Genomic DNA, 20503 nt, shown 5'->3' with positions numbered 1-20503 from the left:
TATGGACCTATCTCTGCCAGTTTTGGAGATAAAAGGGAAGCAAAATTTGTAAAGTTCAATTCATGGTGAAAAGTAGGTCAAAGGTCAATTTTAAGGTCACATTTAGATTGCCAGTATATGACTTCCTATTCAACTTCAATAGTAACTATGGACCTATCTCTGCCAGTTTTGGAGATAAAAGGGAAGCAAAATTTGCAAAGTTCAGTTCATGGTGAAAAGTAGGTCAAAGGTCAATTTTAAGGTCACATTTAGATTGCCAGTATATGACTTCCTATTCAAGTTCAATAGAAACTATGGACCTTTCTCTGCCAGTTTTGGAGATAAAAGGGAAGCAAAATTTGCAAAGTTCAGTTCATGGTGAAAAGTAGGTCAAAGGTCAATTTTAAGGTCACATTTAGATTGCCAGTATATGACTTCCTATTCAACTTCAATAGTAACTATGGACCTATCTCTGCCAGTTTTGGAGATATAAGGGACTAAATGTTATAATTTTGGAGTTACCATAATGTGCCATAAATTTCCTACAGAAAAAATTAATTAAAATAAAGAAAAGGTCATTTTGGTCAAAATTCTTGAAATGGGAGGTGCTCTGAAGTTCCAGATGTTCAAATTTGATGAAATAATGTCATTTTTGACCACAAGTTGTCTGCTTTGCCAAGCCTTATGTTTTATTTTTCCGGAGTTCAAAATTTATTATCCATTACCGTACTGCACATTTTGCTTTCACCACCAATATGTACTTTTTGATACAGCGTAACTCGAAAACGGTATGGAATACAAAAAAACGGAGACCACCTCCAGTGTTGGGCTTTACATGCTCTACAAAATGCAAAAAAGAATGGGTGTCTAGCATTAACGGTTCCAAAATTAGAGACAGTTTTAAGTTTCGATATCTTATGGCCGCTACTCCCGTGAAAATGCACCGATTGACCCCAAATTCACGGAGATGAAAGATGACCCAAAGGGTAACAATTTCCATTAATATTATTAGTTAAGTCTGTGTGGTATCTGAATAAGGCCGCAAATAATTTTTTTTTCGGCAAAAATTTTGTTTTTTTGAAAATTTTGGCCTGTTTGACCTTGAAATAAAGGTCAAAGGTCAAATCCAAGGGCATATATGAAATCTACACATATGACTTTTGGAAAGCTGTCTGTAGAAATTTTTCCCATAATTCCTTCCGTAGGGGAGATAATTAGCATTTAATTTTGCCATTTTTGGACAAGGGTGCATTGCAATGAGTGCCACACCTAGACCCCAATACCAACAAAGCCCAAATTTTACGTGGAACGAGTTGAGATTATAGGTGACCTAAATCCAAGAGATGGGTATGGAGGCCCTTACCGTCTAGGAGGAGAAGCGGTAACGGTGACTTGGCGGCGGAGCCGCAGGAGCCGGCGGAGCCGCAGGAGCCGGCGGAACATACGGGTCGGGACTAAAACCATGTGTACCGCCAGCGCCTACGCTGGTGGTACAATGATAATTATTTCATGTATGTTATCCTCTGCCCATTTCAGAGAGACTAAAGACCACAAGGTCAGTGCTTTTTAATTTTCCAACCACGTTTTAAAGTAGAGATCTCACATTTCAGGGATATGCAGTGTAAATGCTAGGCCTGCCTCCACTGATTGCTCTGGTCAACTGTGATATATCTCCTCATCATCTTCTTATATATATTATATATAATCACTCAAATGTACTATACTTATATATATCATCATTTCAAAATATCACCATATGCTAAAAACATCTGAGTTCTTCTAAAATATTTTGTTGCTTTACCACAGCCCCCACTGAACAATATTAGTTCTATAAAATCAAACAATACTGGTTATATAAAATCAAGTTAGTAAACTTTACTTCCTAATCAATTTTAAGTTAACATCAAAGGGAAGATGAGAAATGCTTTAGAAAGAACAACAGAAATTTCTCACTTCTAACATTCTGTGAACAGTGTACTTCGAGGGAAGATGCCTCTTTAAGGATCCCTGAACCAAAGAACAGACTGGCACATTTTGGAGTTCTCATAATTCAACATTATTTTACTTTAGATTATCTCTGAGCTAATATTTTCAGCTTTTAAAGTTACATATAAAGTTAAATCTTTTCCACTGAACCATACCAAATGCCATCATATAGTTTCAAATAGCAGAACTTGAAGATATACCAAAAGGCATCATCTCAAACTCCCCGAATAACAATATTTGAACTGACATTTCGCTTTTTCTTCTGTGCAATATATAACCCTTGGTCATTTCCACCTTTCATTTGAATATTTGTTTTTGAGTGAGCAGCAGTTATGCCTCTTATATTACTGCTTCATTTCTGATTTGGCAGACTTTGATGAACTAGTAGAAAAGATTAATAGGTCAAGTCCCTGTCCAGAAATCTAAAGATGGTGCAGTTTTTTGTTTTATTTTTAGTTATTTTCTTGCTGATCAAGTAATTATTTTGGTTTATCTTGTTACATGTACACTTTATTTGAGTCGTATTAGAGGTAAATAGGAGTGATTCTTGTGCGTTACAGGAAATCTTTGCTCACTCCATATATAACTTAAAGCTTTCCTCCACACCCAATTATATTTCACTGTCTTTAAGTGTTACTTGCATAGTGCATCTGGAAAAAACAGTTTTCAACTTATTTTCAGTATACCAGTATAACACCCCATTTCCATAGATTTTTAGATCGATCTATCCCGGTAGGGAGTCTCACTAGATTACTGTCAGCTTGGCCGGCTTATGTGTCTGTCCCGCCTACTAAAAGCTGTAAGGGGGTAATTAACTATGGTGCCCGCTCGGCTGACTGCAATTTAGCGTGAACTCCCAGGGAGTTAGGTCAATCTAAATCTTAATCTTTAGATCGATCTAAATCTCTGGGAAAGCACCCTAAGTTATAGTACTCAAATCAATATTCTAATACTGAAATAAGTGCAAGTGTCTTAATCATTCATTCAGTCTTTTTTTAAGAGAAAATAAATTTCTTCGAATGAAAAAAAAAAAATGATAAGCATCTCATATATGTCTTTCCTGAGATTTGAGTGCAGAAATATCCCTGTCCATGAAAATCAACAGTCACTTCCTTCACAATCACAACCATCTCATCTGGCACAATCATGACTGTCTCAGCTACCACAATTTCTTCTACAGCTATAACTTGGACATCTTCTTTTTGTAGGAATCATTTAAATTTTCAAAACTTCCATGTTTTCCTGCTCCTTCCATAAACCTTTGAGCACCTACAGAGTGAAATGAAATCATTTTCAACTGCAATTATGTAAGTCTCTCTCTCTGTATGTGTGTGTGCGAGTGTGTGTGTGTATGTGTGTGTGCAAGTGTGTTGTTCAATTTAATAGTCTACATTTCTAAGTGTAATCAAATGCGTGTGTACATATCTAAAAGTCTACATTTCCAAGTGTAATCAAACAGCCTATAGAGAAAGTCGAAAATTAGGATGGTCATCCCATCTTCAATGTCAACATCCCTTTAACCCAATTTGTTTTCCATGCATTTCTATTTTACTTGTCCAAATTAACAGAGAAATGAACATACCTTTTATTGCCTCATGGTTGATAACCCCACTCCCGTTGTAATACTCAAACTGCACCGCATCGAAGAACCTCTTGGCATCGAATGTCGCATGGTGTGCAGACTGTCTGTCTGCTATCATGCACTCCTGGGGGTAACCCGCTATCTGCTGAGCAAGATCTACGGCAGCTTCCAGAGCTAGGGGAAAAAGGCACAACGTTAATAACTGAACCAGATGGCAGTACTCCAGTTTACAACTTTTACAGTTATATAAAACTATTCCGTTTTCAACAGCCATTTTAAAAACACACTGATTCCAGCAGTTTGATAAATACAAAATATAGAATGGAAACATGACCGACTGACACATAAAAATTACCCAAAAATGACAACGCAGATGTCATTTCATCAAAAGTTTCGTAAAAAATACAGTTTCACCCATTCAATTGTCAATTTATCTTTTGAAAACTCCTTTATTTTCAGGTTAAAATGAATGTCATAAATATGCTAGACTTTACAGTTATAGTTGCTCCTTCAACAAAAAATATCAGATGTGATACTATCATAATAGATCTGAATTCATTAACAGGGAGAGAGAGAATGTGTGTAATGTGTGTGAGAGAGAAAGAAAGAGAGAGAGGAGGAAGGGAAGAAAAACAGCAAAACTACAGGTTACAAATTTAAAAACCATAACTACAAATGTCCATAACAACTAAATGGTGTTCTTTCATCCTCACCTTTCCCATTCTGTACCAGTCTGTTGGCCAGTCCTATGTTGTACGCCTCTGTCGCAGGACATGGCCGCCCTGTCAAGATGAGGTCCATTGCTCTGGAGAACCCGACCAACTGGGGAAGACGCACAGTGCCACCATCTATCAGTGGAACACCTAAAATAAATAACAAAACACTGCAATACAAAACAGCTATAACCTTCTCCTGAAATTTCCATACACAAGGACAGAGATAGGCTAAAGAAACCCACAACAGGTGCAGTTATGTGATAAAATGGCCATACATCAAGTCTTCAGTACATCAAAAATACCCAAGACAAGTACCAAGAAATGAATGAAATGCAGTCAAATGGAACTAACATTCATATACTAATTATGCCATAAAATACAATTACACTGTACTGTATTGTCCCACCAGGGAGATTAACCTCATTCTAGCTGGAAGAGCCGTATGAGGCAGGTCAGGAGTAAAACAATGTGTACTGCCAGCACTTACACTGGTGACACAAACTAGCAGTTCACTGACCACATAGATCATTTGACTTACCAAATCGTCTACAATAGACTCCAAACACAGCAGAATGGTCCACGATTCTGAGATCACACATCATGGCTAACTCCATGCCTCCAGCCACAGCAAAGCCTTCCACGGCTGCTATCACAGGCTTGGTCAATACCATACGACTTGGACCCTGAAGACAGCATAACAAGTAGCTAATATCACGTCCCCTTACTGTACTAACATAACATATTAATTTAAACTTTTGTCATTATAATTATTTAATTTGCTGGAGGTAAACAACATTTTCAATACTATATGCATTGTTACCATGGGTGCGGTTTTGTTTACAGTAATTTGTTTACTATGCTGTTACCATGGGTCCTGTGCCTCTACTCTCAGGGTCAGGTAAAAGCTGCTGGGGGTCACGCTGGGACACCTCCTCTAGGTCTGCACCAGCACAGAAGTGACCACCTAGGACAGAAAACCAAAACTGTGAGGCAATGACTTCATTTGACATAAATATGGTGGCCAATGAAACAGAAATGGTATTTTATACAAACATAATTTAATTAAAAGTTGGTCAATGAAATAGAATATGGTATTTTATGCACAGGGTTGACAAAATGCCCTGTAATTTTAAATTAATTAAAATATTTATTTTTGCTCAAATTATTTCTTCTAAGGTTTTAAAACCAATTTTTAATCTCCAGTAACCAAGGATTCAGTAGTGGTAGACGTACATGTAGATCTTTCACAAAAATGAGAGTATTGAATCCATTAAAAAAGTGAAAAATGGCAAAGGTTGCCAACAATGTGACACATACAGTTGCTATAAAATGAAATAAAAATAGTTTCTTTCAGTTAACATAGAGATCCTGCCAATCCTATATAGTTTAGTGATTATAGAGACATTTTCATCTGGGAATGGAAAACCAAACTCTTAATGCATGCAATGTTTTTCAATAAGAGAGCACAGATATTTTGAAACATGGGCAATCCAACTCTCTTTGGATTTCTTTATCACTGATTTCCACATGTATACCTATTTTTATATCATTCTTTAATATTTTTTTAATATTGCAGGAGAGAGTAAGAGAGTTGCCAACTTTCAAAATTTGAAAAAATAACATATAAAAGAAAAATAATTTTATGAACTTCCTACCACGGCCATGAAGAACAGCCACACGAGCGCTGTCATCATTCAGGAATGCATCCATTGCTCTGGTCAGCTGACTTGCCATTTTGGCATTGACGGCATTTCGCTTTTCTGGCCGATTGAGGTGAATAATGACCACTGGACCTCGTCTCTCTGTCTCTATGAAATTAGAGCCTGGAAAAAAGGAATAACAATTCATTAATATTTCAGTATCTTTTCTCTTTCACCCAATTACTAGGGCAAGGCACAACATGCCAAATACTTAATTTGACTTCAAACGGCTAAAGAAAATTCTTTTTAAAAGTGCATTGTTTTCCTTGAAATTTCCTCTTCGCACACAAAGAGGACAGTCACTGTTTTTTTTTCATAGCCACATAGTAGAATTTTTGTGCATAGTTAACAGCTGCCTCTCCTATAAGTATTTCTCTCCACACGCTCCTCTTCACCTCTCCTCCAATCCCATCTATTGCTCCCTTCCCGTGTGCAGTTGCAAAAAAACTCCAGTCACATGAACAACTAAAATTCTCCTCATGAAAAAGAAGGTTGCTGAAATTGTTTTTGTTTTTACACTGTGAACCTGCACAGTGCACGTGTTTAATTTCCCAAGGCAGTTTTCTACTAATAGTAATGTCATCTATGATGCTCTTATTAAAGCTTAAACACTGTTTGTCATGTCTGAGCTCATCTGAAACTATAGTGTAGGATCTCCCTAACGAAAAAGTCCTATAGGATCCTATAAAATCCTATAGGATCCTATAAAAAGTCCTATAGGATCCTATAAAATCCTATAGGATCCTATAGGAAATTGGAGGTTTGAGTTGTCATCTGGTCTGTAATAGACAATGGCAGTGAATACAGTTACTTGCTCAAAGCACCAATTTGCAGACATTATTTCTCCTTGCTGCTAAATAGCATAATTTTCTGCAAAATCTTCATGAAGAATAATATGTCCTGGTTTCAGAGTACACTTGAGTTGCTGCCTTTTTGTATCGTATTCATGGCCAGAGAGTTGTTGCAGTTGCTGATAAAGTTCACATTTTGCTGATTCTAAATCACCTTGGATGGGCGTCCTCTGCACCTTTCCAGTGGTTGTTCTCCACTGATAGTAGAGAATTTCTCGTGATAAGTCTGCTTCCTCAAAAAAGTCATCTAACAGCTCTACACAACACAAGTGATAGTTGCTTGACGACACTGTTGTGTTGATGTCTTCCAAAGCGTATGAGAAAGAACATCCTCACACTTGAAGGGAAATGATGGTACAGCGCGGTGAATGGCAGTGATGAGAAGGGAAGCATTTTCTTGACATTTGCACGCACACGCTTCATGATCATTTTCAGTCAGTGGGAGAATACATGGTGGTCTTGGCTCTGAAAATTTGGACTTCCCCACTGGATGATCTGGGTGTTAGCTAGGGTAGATGTCATGGGCTTCATGATGTTCATAATCATTATTCTTTTCTGCTTTCTTACTTTTCCATACGGCAGTTTCACAGTGATACAATCCTTTCCTGGGCACATTCTGCTGACATCATCCCATAGGTAAAAGTTTTGAATGTTGGCCAGTTTCCTCTGAGAGCTTGTTCGTTCTTTCCTTTCTTTCCAGATTATTGTCATAGAGTCTCCTTTTAATAAACTCAATATATTTGAAAAGTAAAATTATTTGCTATGTTTAATAATTATGTATTTATTTGCATAATTTGGGGAGTCAGCTTGTTCATTAAACACCTGCTTTCTCTTAGGTGTCATTTCTTAGTAGATTTTAGCTAATACTGTGGCATATATGTCCCTCACAGATAATTTTGGTACCTGTTGTTTGAAGTTTTCTCAGTAATTACGAAAGATAAAAACTTTTTACTTCATATTCTCCTCAAACATGATGTGTGTCAACAACATATAAAAATTTTGACTAATAACATTTCAGAGGGTTATTAAATCAAAATTAATAAACTGTTTTGGAAGGACATTACAATATTAAACCCATTATTCCAGATAAAAGTGTGAATAAAGTCACAATTAATCATCAAAACCTACAATTTCTTTTGGATTCTGGTGTCTAGTGATGTCTAGTTTCAAAATTAATAAGTTTTGTAAGTATTATTATTATTAAATATTCTACTTATTTATTTATTTTGAAATTTTAAGGTCTGCAGACCAAATACCACGTAATGGCCATGTTTTAGTCATATTTAAACCATCTGGAGTAAAAGGCAGTGATTAAGCTGAGTGAAAAATTGCTAGCTCTACCCCAGCATCAAAACATTTCATGGAAATGTACAAGTGCAAAGATGGCATATTATTTATGACAGTAGGTACAAATGTTGTGAGTCACGAAAGTGGCTGATTTTTTTTTTTTACCTGTAATAGTGTATGATGTTCAAATTTTTTTTTAATAAACAAAACTCATGGGGAACCTCTGAATACCTCAAATAATATATACCAATGTTATTACTTTTTTTTCAATATTTATCATTTTGCAATTATAAACAAAGTGCCTGATACAATTTGCTTCTCAGATTTTTTTTATTTTATGTCATGTTATGAGAAATAGCAATGATGCGAAAAATTTTAATGCAGTGTTTCATAACATAAAAATGTCAAAGTAACATATTCTAAACTAATGGACCTTGTCCTGGTTAAGTCAACTGTGACTCTAGTCAACTTCTAGAGCCTACACTGATATGTCAGGTGTCTTGCCTGTCCTGTAGATCAAATAAACCATTCTGATGATCATGAATAAACAAGCACTGGCACATTTCTGGGTTAAAAGTTACACCAGACATTATTGCCAATAGTCAACCTATAGCACATATCATAACAGTGAAATATGTTTTAACATGAACTCTAATATATATATATATATATATATATATATATATATATATATATATATATATATGTGGCCTTATGTCCCACGCGGGACGAAGAGCAATGATGATGATGATGATATATATATATATATATATACATATATATCATACCAGATGAACTTTCTAGGTTGTTTTATATCTGGACCAGCTATTTACTAGAACTTTATCACTCCATTTCATCTAAAGTGCACATCATTATAGCCATTTGGAATACATGTCCTAATTCCAGTATGGACCATTTTTATTTTTTCAGATTTCAGCTGTCAAGACCTATATAACAACAGCAGGATTGCTTTAAGACTGACAGCATTTTAAGTTATTAAAGTGTCATATTTCTCAATGCTGTCCATGTTGGCAACAAAGCAGGTTAAGGAAAATGAACATCATTAAACTTAAGTCATATGAAATGCCCTAATTCCAGAATAGACTGTTTTTTTTTCTTCTTTTTCTTTTTTTTCTTTTTGGATTTCAGCTGTCAAGAACTATATAACAACAGCAGTTTCCCTAAGAATGATGGCATCTTAAGCTATTAAAACATGTCATCTTTCTCAGTGCTGTCCATGTTGACCAAAAAGCAGGTTAATCAATTCTACCTTGGTCATGCAATTTAACAATTTTCAAAAAAAATTCCCCAGGGCATAACTAATGTTTGTTTAAAATTCCATATACAGTTTGAGTTATATGGTAAGGATATATGATACTGACTTGATCTTTTCAAAGGTGAAAATTGTGAATTTTACAGACATTGTCTTATTTAAAGGTCATAATTTCACAAAACAATCTTGAGTGGAGGAAACAAAAATAAACAAACAGGCTACTGTATATAAGTACTACTGTATTCTATGCAATAAAAATCCCACAAATATGCTTAACAGGAATATAAATCTTTATAATTATGTACCCTAATCACTGATAATTTTGACAAGGTTCAGTCATTACTGAATAAGTTTTAAGAGCTTGGAATCTCATATCATTGGGGACTTCCACCAAAATAATCAACAAAATGGAATTAAAAAATATTTTTTTCTCAGCGTTTAAGTACCTAGCACCCTGGTATCATAGTTTTACACCATCCTTTACACCATCCACTTAGTATAAATACATCAATCAGCCCAAGAGACTGAAAGCATATCATTGCAAGTCACCATATAACCAAGGTGTTAACATGACCCACATATCAATAACAAACACACTTACCATCATCTTCAAGTCCATCTTTCCTGGAGAGAGGAAAGAAACAGTCCCCTATCTCAAACCTCTTCATGGTAAATATAAGTGACCAAAATACTAGCAATGAGAGGCAAGCCGGATCTGTGCACTCATATTAAATAACCATAAAATGTTGACTGGTCTATGCACTCCGCTGACAGCTACCATAAATAATTACAGCCGGGAGGCGGGCTTTTCTGACAGATATTCCTGATATGGAATTTTCCGCTTCGAGAAAATATAATAGGGTATTTTCCAACAAAGGAATTTAGACAATTTAAGCTACATGTATTTCCATATGATTTTCACCATAGTGGTCTCAGAATCTGAATTTTTTGGTATCAATCAGTTTTCGTTCTCAAAATCTCTCTTGATGAAATTTTGGCAACAGATGTGTAGACAACAACATATAATGATAAATGCACCAGGCGATGACTAAGCTATCTTCCGGGTGAATTTTCTCCGCAATTAATGTGTTTGTCCTCACATCTAAGGTGAACCAACTCAAGCTCATGCAGCCAACCCTTCCAAAAGACAATACAAAGTGAGTCTGTGACTTTTTAAAGTTGTCATGAAATCATGTCACACAAGGAATTCTTCTATATAAATTATAGTATTTCTTCAAGCAAATCTGCTTTAAATCTCCACCTCCTTTGAATGAACTTCTGCCACAAAAATGTCTCCCTAATTCAGCCGCATGCCTAGTATAGTCATCAGTTAGTGTGTCCTCAATCAATAAAACTGCGAGGACCCTGTACTGGCCCACTTCCCGCTCAATCCAATACATGCAAACCTCATTACATAACAGTCCTAGAATACACAAACTCAGATTATATAACTTTCAGACTTAATTTGACAAGTGCCCTGAAACTGGCATAGTGCACTTTCAAATGCAGTAGTAATATTGTATTATATAGTAGAAATCTCAACTTAAATCTATTAAAACTCCAGACAGTCTATATGGAATGTGATCTACAGTTTGTAGATTGTTATCCCAAATCATTTACAATAGGACATTATGGCATGTTTGTGTACGGGATTCTTGGTCACCAACAAAAGGGTCACTTTTCACTTCTGCCCTGGATATATATCACAAAAGGGACCTGGCAAAAGATGGCCACTTTAAATGCAGGGGGAGGGGGATGGAGTACCTTCAGCTTTCATCAGCTTATTTTTTAACCTTTTGCAGGGAGAAGTGAATTTTAATAAGTGGGAAATAAAACCTTAACTTGAGAACAAAATTTTTGTTATGGGGGGTTTGAGCCACATGTACCTCCCCTCCCCCTCAGCTTTCATCACTTTCTTTTTTGATCTTTGCTTGTAGAAATTTTAATAGACAGCAAGTAAAAATATTTTAAGTTCAAACTAAAAACAATAATTTTTTGATCTTTTTTGTTACAGGTGAATTTCTGATTCTTTTATCTAAGTTTTTAAAAACTTTTTTTGTTTAGAGTAGAATTCAATATTTTGTTGAATGGACATACTACCGTCTTCATTTATATTTTGTCTCCACTTAGTGAATATAATATTATTTATACATATCTAAGAATTTGTCTCTTTGTTTATTAATTGTAACTATCTGGATATATCAGAAGGCAATTCAACTAATTTAAAGTGCATAAAAATCACCCTGGCTTGTATGTTTTTCAATCCACAGAAAGAAAGTAAAAAAATAATCTTATTAAATCAGTTCCATAAATAACAGCCTTAAAAAAAACACAGAAGCACCATTTGTCACCAATCTGTTAAAATCTGTTCAAGAGCCCAAAGGAGATAGAGAACAGTGTGTTAGGTGTGATATTGTTCTGAAAACCTCTCCTCTACCACAGTTCATCTCTGTATGGTAGAATACTGGTTGTGACATGACCAACAACTTAACACTGCTGACCAGGAAAAAGAGACAGTGTTTGAAAATAACACATAACCTTATGACCAATAATGCACTGGAGTTCTGCCAAAATTTCACTGCACAACCAAAAACTCATGCAATTATCATACAAAGAATCCTTTATGCACATATTCTAAGGGCCCATTCCCATAGATTTTAGATCAATCTATCCCCGTGGGGAGTCTCACTAGATTACTGTCAGATAATCCGGCTTAAATGTCTGCCCCGCTTACTACAAGCTGTAAGGGGGTAATTAACTTTCGTGCCCGCTCGGCTGACAGCTATTTAGCGTGAACCCCCAGGGAGTTAGGTCGATCTAGTTGGATCGATCTAATCTCTGGGAATGGGGTCTAAGATACCGGGGTCCCCTAACTTGACAGCATTGCACAATTGCAACCGAGCACAAGCGTCTCTATTCCACAACTCGCCCATACTCGCCCCACACAATACACTTTAGCTTCTATGTGATATTGTTATTCACAATACACGATGCCTTTGAGTTACGGGACCCTGATCAGAAATTTTTTATGCGTTACAAAGGGTTAAATTACCATTTATAACCATTTTTTTATTTTTTACTCCACAATGCACATATCACCTGACCACATCTTTTCATCAGACAATCCTAGCAGTGATGTTTGCACATATATCTTAAAAATATGCAATTCTCACTTATGTCAAACACCTCAACTACATGTATAACAATATATTTTTTTCAATAATATTTTTTCAAAACTTCATCATCTTAGTCACTACTTTAAGGTGCCCATCTGATGGGGGAAAAGTGTTTAGAAAAACTCTTTCCTTAAAAGAATCACAGGGCCAGACACTTTTCACTGTGCACGAAGATAAACAGTTAGGGAATGCCCACAATGAATTCGGAAAACGAAAGATAGGCCAACATATATAGATAATCGTGATTGCATTATGTTGAAGTATCATAATGCCGACCCTTCAAACCAATCAAAGCAACAGAAAGTGGGTTACCACTTTTACTATAATGGCACAAGGAAAATATAACTTTCTGTGTTACTAGTTCACATTATTTACAAATGTTTATCAGCGTCAATGCCATCTTCATCTTCTGATCCAGATTTGTTAGTGCAATAATTGCAACCACAAACATCAGTGCATGACAATTTATATGCACGACATGAACAGCTTTTGGAAGCACATTTAGAAGCTGAACATTTGCAACTAACGGATAGGAAAACACTTTCAGGGGCTGGGTCCTGCGTCGTCCACTTTACTTCAAGGCCTGCGTAATACACAGTTTTCAGGTTTTCTCCATTCAGATGTTGTGGGTGTTTCCTCTCTGTGGAGGCTGCGTCAGTTTCTGATGATGTCATCCCTTCAAATAAACTTTCTAATCTCTCTTCTATATTACCAGCTTCAAGGGGTCCTAGGTATACCAAAGTACTACTGGACTTTGATGATAATGTGTGGAATGTAAGCTGAGGAAAGTTGGTCATGAGACGAGATTTTAACTGGCTACTTCTGAAATTACAAAAGAAATTAACTTTACAGAAAGATGGAAAGTAAAATACCTAAATCTAATACCAAACAGTCTGCATTTATGCTCAGTTGACTTCCATAACAAAACGAATATCTATCATACTCTTGTGATATTTACTAACATATAGGCTAATAGAATACCTACTGAATTAATATAAAACCATAAAAACTCCCTAGTGAATCATAAGCCAACTTAAGTTAACTTAAATTGTGGTGATATCCGACTTACCTGTAGTCGGATGCATCTACAGACTCAAATTTCATGACATAATTCTTGAAATAATGTAGCAGTTGCGTCATCCTTAGCACCGCCTGACCTTCAATAATTCTTTTTTGCACAACTTCTTTGCAAAAGTGCTGATATGACTTTGTGTATGGATGTCTTTCTCTGAAAATATAAAAAAATATGTAACAGTGTCATTATAAAAGTTTTAACTTTCTAAAAGCACATTTCTTTTTCATATGAAATCAAGCAAATAGGGTTTTAAAGGAATTCCAACCTTTATATTCCTAAATTATTTTCAGAATAAACAAATGCCCAGGTTTACTTGCACTCAACTCTGAGCTGTTCAATGTTTAAATGAAAAATTCAGAAAAAAAAGTAATTCATACATACACAGTGGCTGTTTCTGCCGTGTCCTGCTTTACAGGACGAGTATATTCTTTATAACACGAGTGGTGGTACCGGACCCCAATAGCCGCACAATCTTTATCCCTTATATGCATCAAGATGCTTTCATCTTTTTTTCTCTCTGCTGTTTTCCTTAAAGAGCCTGCAAAACAGAACATTAACAATTTTTTTTTTACCTGATGTATTTCATAACCAGTGTAACTACCACAATCAATAATAAATTCACTAAAATCAGTATTTGATTCAGAAATGTAACAAAGTGATATTCCAGCCAGTCATAACCATTTCCACTAATATAATCTAACACCCCATTTCCATAGATTAGATCGACCTACTTTAGATCGACCTAACTCCCTGGGGGTTCATGCTAAATAGCTGTCAGCCGGGCGGACACGAAAGTTAATTACCCTCTTACAGCTTGTAGTAGGCGGGACGGACATTTAAGTCGGATTATCTGAAAGTAATCTAGTGAGACTCCCCGCGGGGATAGATCGATCTAAAATCTATGGGAATAGAGCCTAAATTAATGAAATGTGACCAAAGAAATATTAGCTTACCACCATCAAGAGTTTCTGCACAGGATAACCTGTCCCTTTCTCTCTTCCCTCGTACCTTGATGTATCTATCCTTCTTTTTACAAATAATGCAGATGGGCGGCAGCACTGGTGACTTTGACATGCCAAGCCCTGAGACTGATCTCAACATCTTCGGAGATGGACCTTGTATTTTGGGACGAGTTGTACTACTGGTAGATGGATCTGTAAAACAAGCAAAATGAAATTTTACATTTTCATCCCGTACATACAAGTTCATTATAATGTGACAGATACTGACTACTATAGAAACAACTTTATCCAAGCAGGTCTTTTACAAAGATATGTAAAAACAGCAATGTGCTCAAAATTCAGTTATAAAAACAGTTGCCTTGTGCAAATAAAAAGACAGCAGTGAATAGTTATACGAATATCAAACAAAATCACCTGGATACACAAATGTTTCAGCAAATACACAGCAGACCACAAATTTACAAGTATTTTGTATTTCTTGATTGATGCAAGTGCAATTGTAACAATATATACCATCACTATGATTTAACTATAAATACTTATATAAGACAACAACCAGAGTCACGTAGCATGTGAGTTTATATATCACAAGATTGACACTAAGTGATATGAACAACTAATTACATATATCCTCATGATTCAATGAAAGGGCATAGGGTAGGTATAACTTTCAACATAACAGAGGCCCAGCATGTTTTATAAGGAACTCGGCTATGACAAACTTCAGGCAAATGAGACCCACTGTTTAATACTTGTTACAACAAAGACAAATTAATCAAGCTTATAGATCTAATATGTAATAAGGAGCCAACTAGCACTCTGCTGCTCAGGTTTATATAAAATGCCTTGAATAAAAGTATCTCTTCTCTTAACTGAACTACATGTACACTCAAGGAAAAAAGAAATGCAACACTCAGTTTTGGGAGTTTTGGGAGGGGGGGGGTGCAGAATAATTTTATTTTTGAGATCCGCCGGTTTTACATGAACCTTACATCCATTTCTAATCCACAGGCCAACTTTTTTGGCGTTTACACATTTTTGAGTCCAATAACACTACCAAACAATAGGGCAGCCCCCCCCCCCCCCCCCCCCCCCCAAACCAAAAGTGCATCATACTGTCGATATTCAGTAGGGGTAGTAACTATCGTTACTATCTTATTCAACAGAGAATAAAGTTGCTTCAAATCTTAAATCCCCTATAACCATTAACAAATAAAATATTAATAAATGTTTTAATCATTTTCTTTCTTCAAATCCTTTTTATCACTCACCCTTTATTTACTATTATTATGTAACATCAGACAAGTACAATGTAAACATCACACGATCAGGGCTCATTTAAAGACACATTGCAATATGCTGAGTTAATTACCTTCTTCAGCAGGTCTGCCTTGTTTCTCAGCTTTCTCATATTTCTTTGCGACCAGATATAGCCTTTTCTTGTTTGTTAGCTTTCTGTAGCATGAATAGTGGTATCATGGTTTGGGTTCCATATCGTCGGATCCTTTGTCTTAGACTGCATTCCCATAGATTTAGATCAATCCATCTAGATCGGCCTAACTCCCTGGGGGTTCACACTAAATTGATGTCAGCCGAGCGCCTAGGAAGTTAATTACCCCCTTACAGTTTTTAGTAGGCGGGACAGATGCTTAAGCTGGCTAAGCTGACAGTAATCTAGTGAGACTCCCCACAGGGATAGATCGATCTAAAATCTGTGGGAATGGGGTCTAAATCTGCACGGATCAACTGAACAGCAGCGGCTTCTCTGTCACCAAATTTCCGCCATTGTTTAGCTGCGATTCTAAAAGTTTCCCAGTAAACAGTCTCTAAGCAACCTTCTACTGCGTACAACAAAAAAGATGTGAAGTAGGCGAAGATTCCACTTCTTCCTCAGAATCTCCATTAGAGTCAGTCATGCTTCTTTGTTAACATTGGAAGACTTGGTGGGAAGGTCATCTGACCCCCTTTCCATTGCTGTAATTGGTTTAAAGGGTCAAACGACAGGGCCATTCATTTTGGTATTTCGATAAAATACAATCGCAATTATCTATAAGTTGGCACATCTTTCTTTTTCCAAATTTATTGTGGGCATTCTTTAACTGTTTATCTTTGTACACAGTGAAAAGTGTCTGGCCTTTAATCCTTTTAACTTTTTAAGGCAATAAAACAATAAAGCATCGTGGGTGGGCGCCTATTTTCAGAACTTTTGTATATAACACCCTGAGCAATAATAACAAAATATTGCATTAGGAAACATTAAAATCTGTTTCAACAAAAAGCCTACTGGCTGAAGCAACCATTGTGCTCACCTTTGCATATTAATATCATACATCATGATTAATGGTGCATCTAAAGCTATTTGACATGTTCAAATCTTTCACACTAAATAATACTTAAAGCATATCATGGCAACCCCCCCCCCCTCCCAAAAAAAAAAACAATAGTAATAAAATATTTGCACATAAATTTTCAAATTTCTTTCTGTGCTATGTGATAATTAACCCCAGGCATTTGCAACAAATCTCATTACAATGATTATGCTATTCCATGCACAGCACTAATACAAATGCATTACTAAGAGACTATTCCCACAGATATTTAGATCGATCTATCCCCCTGGGGAGTCTCACTAGATTGCTGTCAGCTTAAGCCTTAACCATCTTTAAATGTCTGTCCTGCCTACTAAAAGCTGTAATTAATTTTTGTGCATGCTAGGCTCCCGGAAGCTGACAGCAATTTAGCGTGAACCCCCCAAGGGAGTTAGGTCGATCCAGATGGATCGATCGAAATCTGTGGGAACCCAGTCTAAGTCATTTGGTTGCCTTTTAATAATGTGTATTAGTACTAGTAGTTTTTTTTTTTCTGGCATGTAGGCTCGATGTGAGTTGTAGAGCTGAATTTGGAAGATTTCCAATCTATTCTGATGTTGCAAAACAGACAGACTGAAAGAGCTGCCTTCCAACAGATTGGTCAAGAACATTTATGAACAGGATCAAAAAGAAAAAGAACCCTGTTGGTCTGAATCAATAACAACATTTATGTTGGGGTCTGGGTCATAAAACTGATACACAAATACCAGATAATTTTGAAAACCTAAGAGATGCTATCAACAATAAAATTGAGGAACTAGTTTAGAAAGACCTGGAAAGTGATGACTACAGTAAACTTAGGACATAAAGATTACTTTAAAAAACTTAGATATAATATACACCCCTGGAAAATCTCTCTTAATTAAAGTCACACCATCAGAAATAAAGATTATTGCAAAAATGCGGATTAGTGACCACAACTTAGAAATTGAACAGGGTCGCTATACTTCTCCTAAAACCCCTACTCAAAATCGTAAGTGTCCCCACTGTAATGAAATTGAAACAGAAATCCACTTTCTACTGAAATGTGAAGAACATAGTGACGGAAGAAGTATACTCATGATACCTCCTGAGCAAAAAACAGATCAGGAAAAACTTCAGTGGCTGCTCAGTCCAAAATGTGAATCATGCTTGAGAGCCTTATATCTGTATATAACTGAAAGTTTGAAAAAACGATACACCCATCAATAGCAATTATATAGTCGTTTTATTCTGTACATGTGCTGCTTCCCAGTAATCATTCCATAAGTACTAGTATTTGTATAGATTTGTATAGCTGTTATAAAGTTGTTATGATTAGAGTAGAGATAAAGTTGTTATGATTAGAGAAGAGAACCTGTAAAATGTAACTTGTACACATAAAGATTATTATTATTATATATAAGAAACTAGTGATTTATGTGTTACAGAACATAATACTAGCCATGTAACTTTAATATTTTACAGCTTGAAAGGATGATTTTGTTTAGCAAATGATTTTGAGATGATATGGCCCTTCTAATGATCTTAATATCATAGTTTACGTAAAATATAAATCATTTAGAGAAAAAAAACTACTAGTATGCAGCTATAGACCTGTTATTGATACGGACTCGAAAGGACAGTGGGTCCAACCTTTCCTAATGTTTCCTGACATGCAAGTTGACTAAAGGTGTAGAAAGCTGACTTTAGGTGCATTCATACAGGACTTAACTTAAACCTTGCGTCTAGTCAAAAAACTAAAAACAGGTGCTCAATTGCAATAGAATTGCATCCTCTGAATTATCCAAATCTAGCCTTGTGTCATTAAGTGATACCTGAGGCAACTGCCTATCTAAAAAGACACTGTCCCAGTAAAAATGTTTCATTTTCACAGAACACCATTTTAGACACCATTTTTGCCCAAATACTAATATTGGTAAGTCTTTGGGACAGACTGCAAAACTGTCATTTATTCACTAATACCCCATTCACACTAGCACTTTTAACCGCGGTCAAGGCCTGACCTCGGTCCTATCACGGTTAACTTTTTTAATGTGGACAGCCGACGTAGCCCTGACCGCGGTCGAAATAAACCCAGATCGGGAGGTGGGTATAATCGGAGTAAACTCCTGACCGGATGACCGGATGTCTACATATAAAGCCCACGCGCACAAGTGTATCGTCATTTGAGCTCCCGTCATGTTTCACAGATTCTAGTAAGAGCGCATGCTGAGATTCTATGGCTACTGATCGCTGCCGGTGTCAGTGTGAACGCGGTTTGGTTGACCGCGGTTTAATCGGAGTAAACTCGACCGCGGTTAACGTTCTAATGTGAATGGCCTATAAGTTTAACTTGATGTAAACACAGCTTAGAGTTAACTAGTGCAACATTTTATTCTGGATGAAGATAAGGACCATTTACTAGTACTGTAAGGCAATATAAATTCGTTTCTTCATGCACAGTTACACAGTACAAGTAGATATGCTGTTCTAGTTAACAATTTGATACAGCAGAGATGAAGGTGGACCTTTTATAAAAATCCAGAAAAATAAAATCAGGTGTGCAGTTATAGGTATGGTAGCTAGCTAGGTCATAGAATGTGGTTGGGTGAGGGGTGCATAAATACAACAGCCAAATATCTGGATGAATCTGGATAGTTTGGATGTGCCACATATATATATATATATATATATGTTATTATTATTATTAATATTATAAACTCAACATGAACTGTACTTAGATTGGTGTTTATCTTGAATAGTCAATTTAAGATCATAATACCTAGCTTTGAAACTTGAAAGGTGATAAGGAGTCATCCCTATTACTACTTATGTACTCAACTCACCTGAACTGTCTGCCATTGCTTGACTGTATGACATCAAACAGAATATTAAAGATAGCAGTCACGAACTAAACAGGTAACGGAGTTGCCTGCTCCAAGCTTGCAGAGCTAGAATATACTATATCTTTTAAACCCTGAAACAAAATAAAACGGACACATATTTATTTGGCAAGTCAATAAAAATATAAATGAGGAAACAAACTCTGAATTAAGAAATTAACATCAAATATAAATAAATTAATTAATTAACTGACTATAATCAAATATATTTAGTAATTTCAATCTGGAATTGGGCACAACTTTTAGTTATGTACTTCCTAAGCCATATAGCATCAATGGCAACAATAAGGCATTATTCAATAAGAAAACTTGCATCAGCTTGACCTTGGATAATGTTTTGTTCGTCCAATGGCTTGACCGTCGCCTATCCCCCCCCCCCCCCCCCCAAACTCATCTCTCGTCTTTTTCTTGCAGGTGTCCTACGTATCTATGTAAATTCAGCGTATTCTTAAACTCACCGATATGTTTTTCTTCTCCAAGCAGTCTACATCGACAGCAGTTATTGCGAGTACACAAAGCACGCAGGAGACATGTGGACACTGCGGCAGACAGATACTAACAGATTTGACCGTACATGACCTGTCTGCTCCGTCTTTGTCATAGGACTTTCCGCCGCATAGCCTCATTCCTGATGTTTACAATATGGTAAATCGTTATGCTTAGGACGTTCATTTTCTAAACGA

The 20503-nt window shown here is 36.2% G+C and overlaps 2 protein-coding genes across 2 annotated transcripts; both read right to left on the bottom strand.

Moving 5' to 3' along the window:
* Window positions 1-1829: 1829 nt before the first annotated feature.
* On the bottom strand, window positions 1830-10885 carry LOC106180450 (uncharacterized). Its single transcript, XM_013564435.2, has 7 exons — window positions 9976-10885; window positions 5919-6086; window positions 5130-5227; window positions 4802-4946; window positions 4261-4410; window positions 3548-3721; window positions 1830-3234 (listed from the first exon to the last, which is right to left on the bottom strand). Exons 1-7 carry the CDS (start codon window positions 10040-10042, stop codon window positions 3146-3148), a joined length of 891 nt encoding a protein of 296 aa, XP_013419889.2. The 5' UTR covers window positions 10043-10885; the 3' UTR covers window positions 1830-3145.
* Window positions 10886-12921: 2036 nt separating this feature from the next.
* LOC106176632 (uncharacterized) lies at window positions 12922-20480 on the bottom strand. The gene is made up of 6 exons (XM_086994085.1): window positions 20279-20480; window positions 19764-19894; window positions 14579-14779; window positions 14007-14163; window positions 13620-13778; window positions 12922-13372 (listed from the first exon to the last, which is right to left on the bottom strand). The coding sequence occupies exons 2-6, from the start codon at window positions 19795-19797 to the stop codon at window positions 12922-12924; spliced, it is 1002 nt and encodes a 333-aa protein (XP_086850211.1). The 5' UTR covers window positions 19798-19894; window positions 20279-20480.
* Between the last annotated feature and the right edge of the window lie 23 nt (window positions 20481-20503).

This window comes from Lingula anatina, chromosome 8 (genome assembly GCF_051362555.1).
Source record: "Lingula anatina isolate TDL-2025a chromosome 8, LinAna3.0, whole genome shotgun sequence".
In the NCBI taxonomy this organism is placed as follows: Eukaryota; Metazoa; Brachiopoda; class Lingulata; order Lingulida; family Lingulidae; genus Lingula; species Lingula anatina.
Note: the sequence above shows the minus strand (reverse complement) of the source record. Positions and strands in the feature narration are given on the sequence as shown.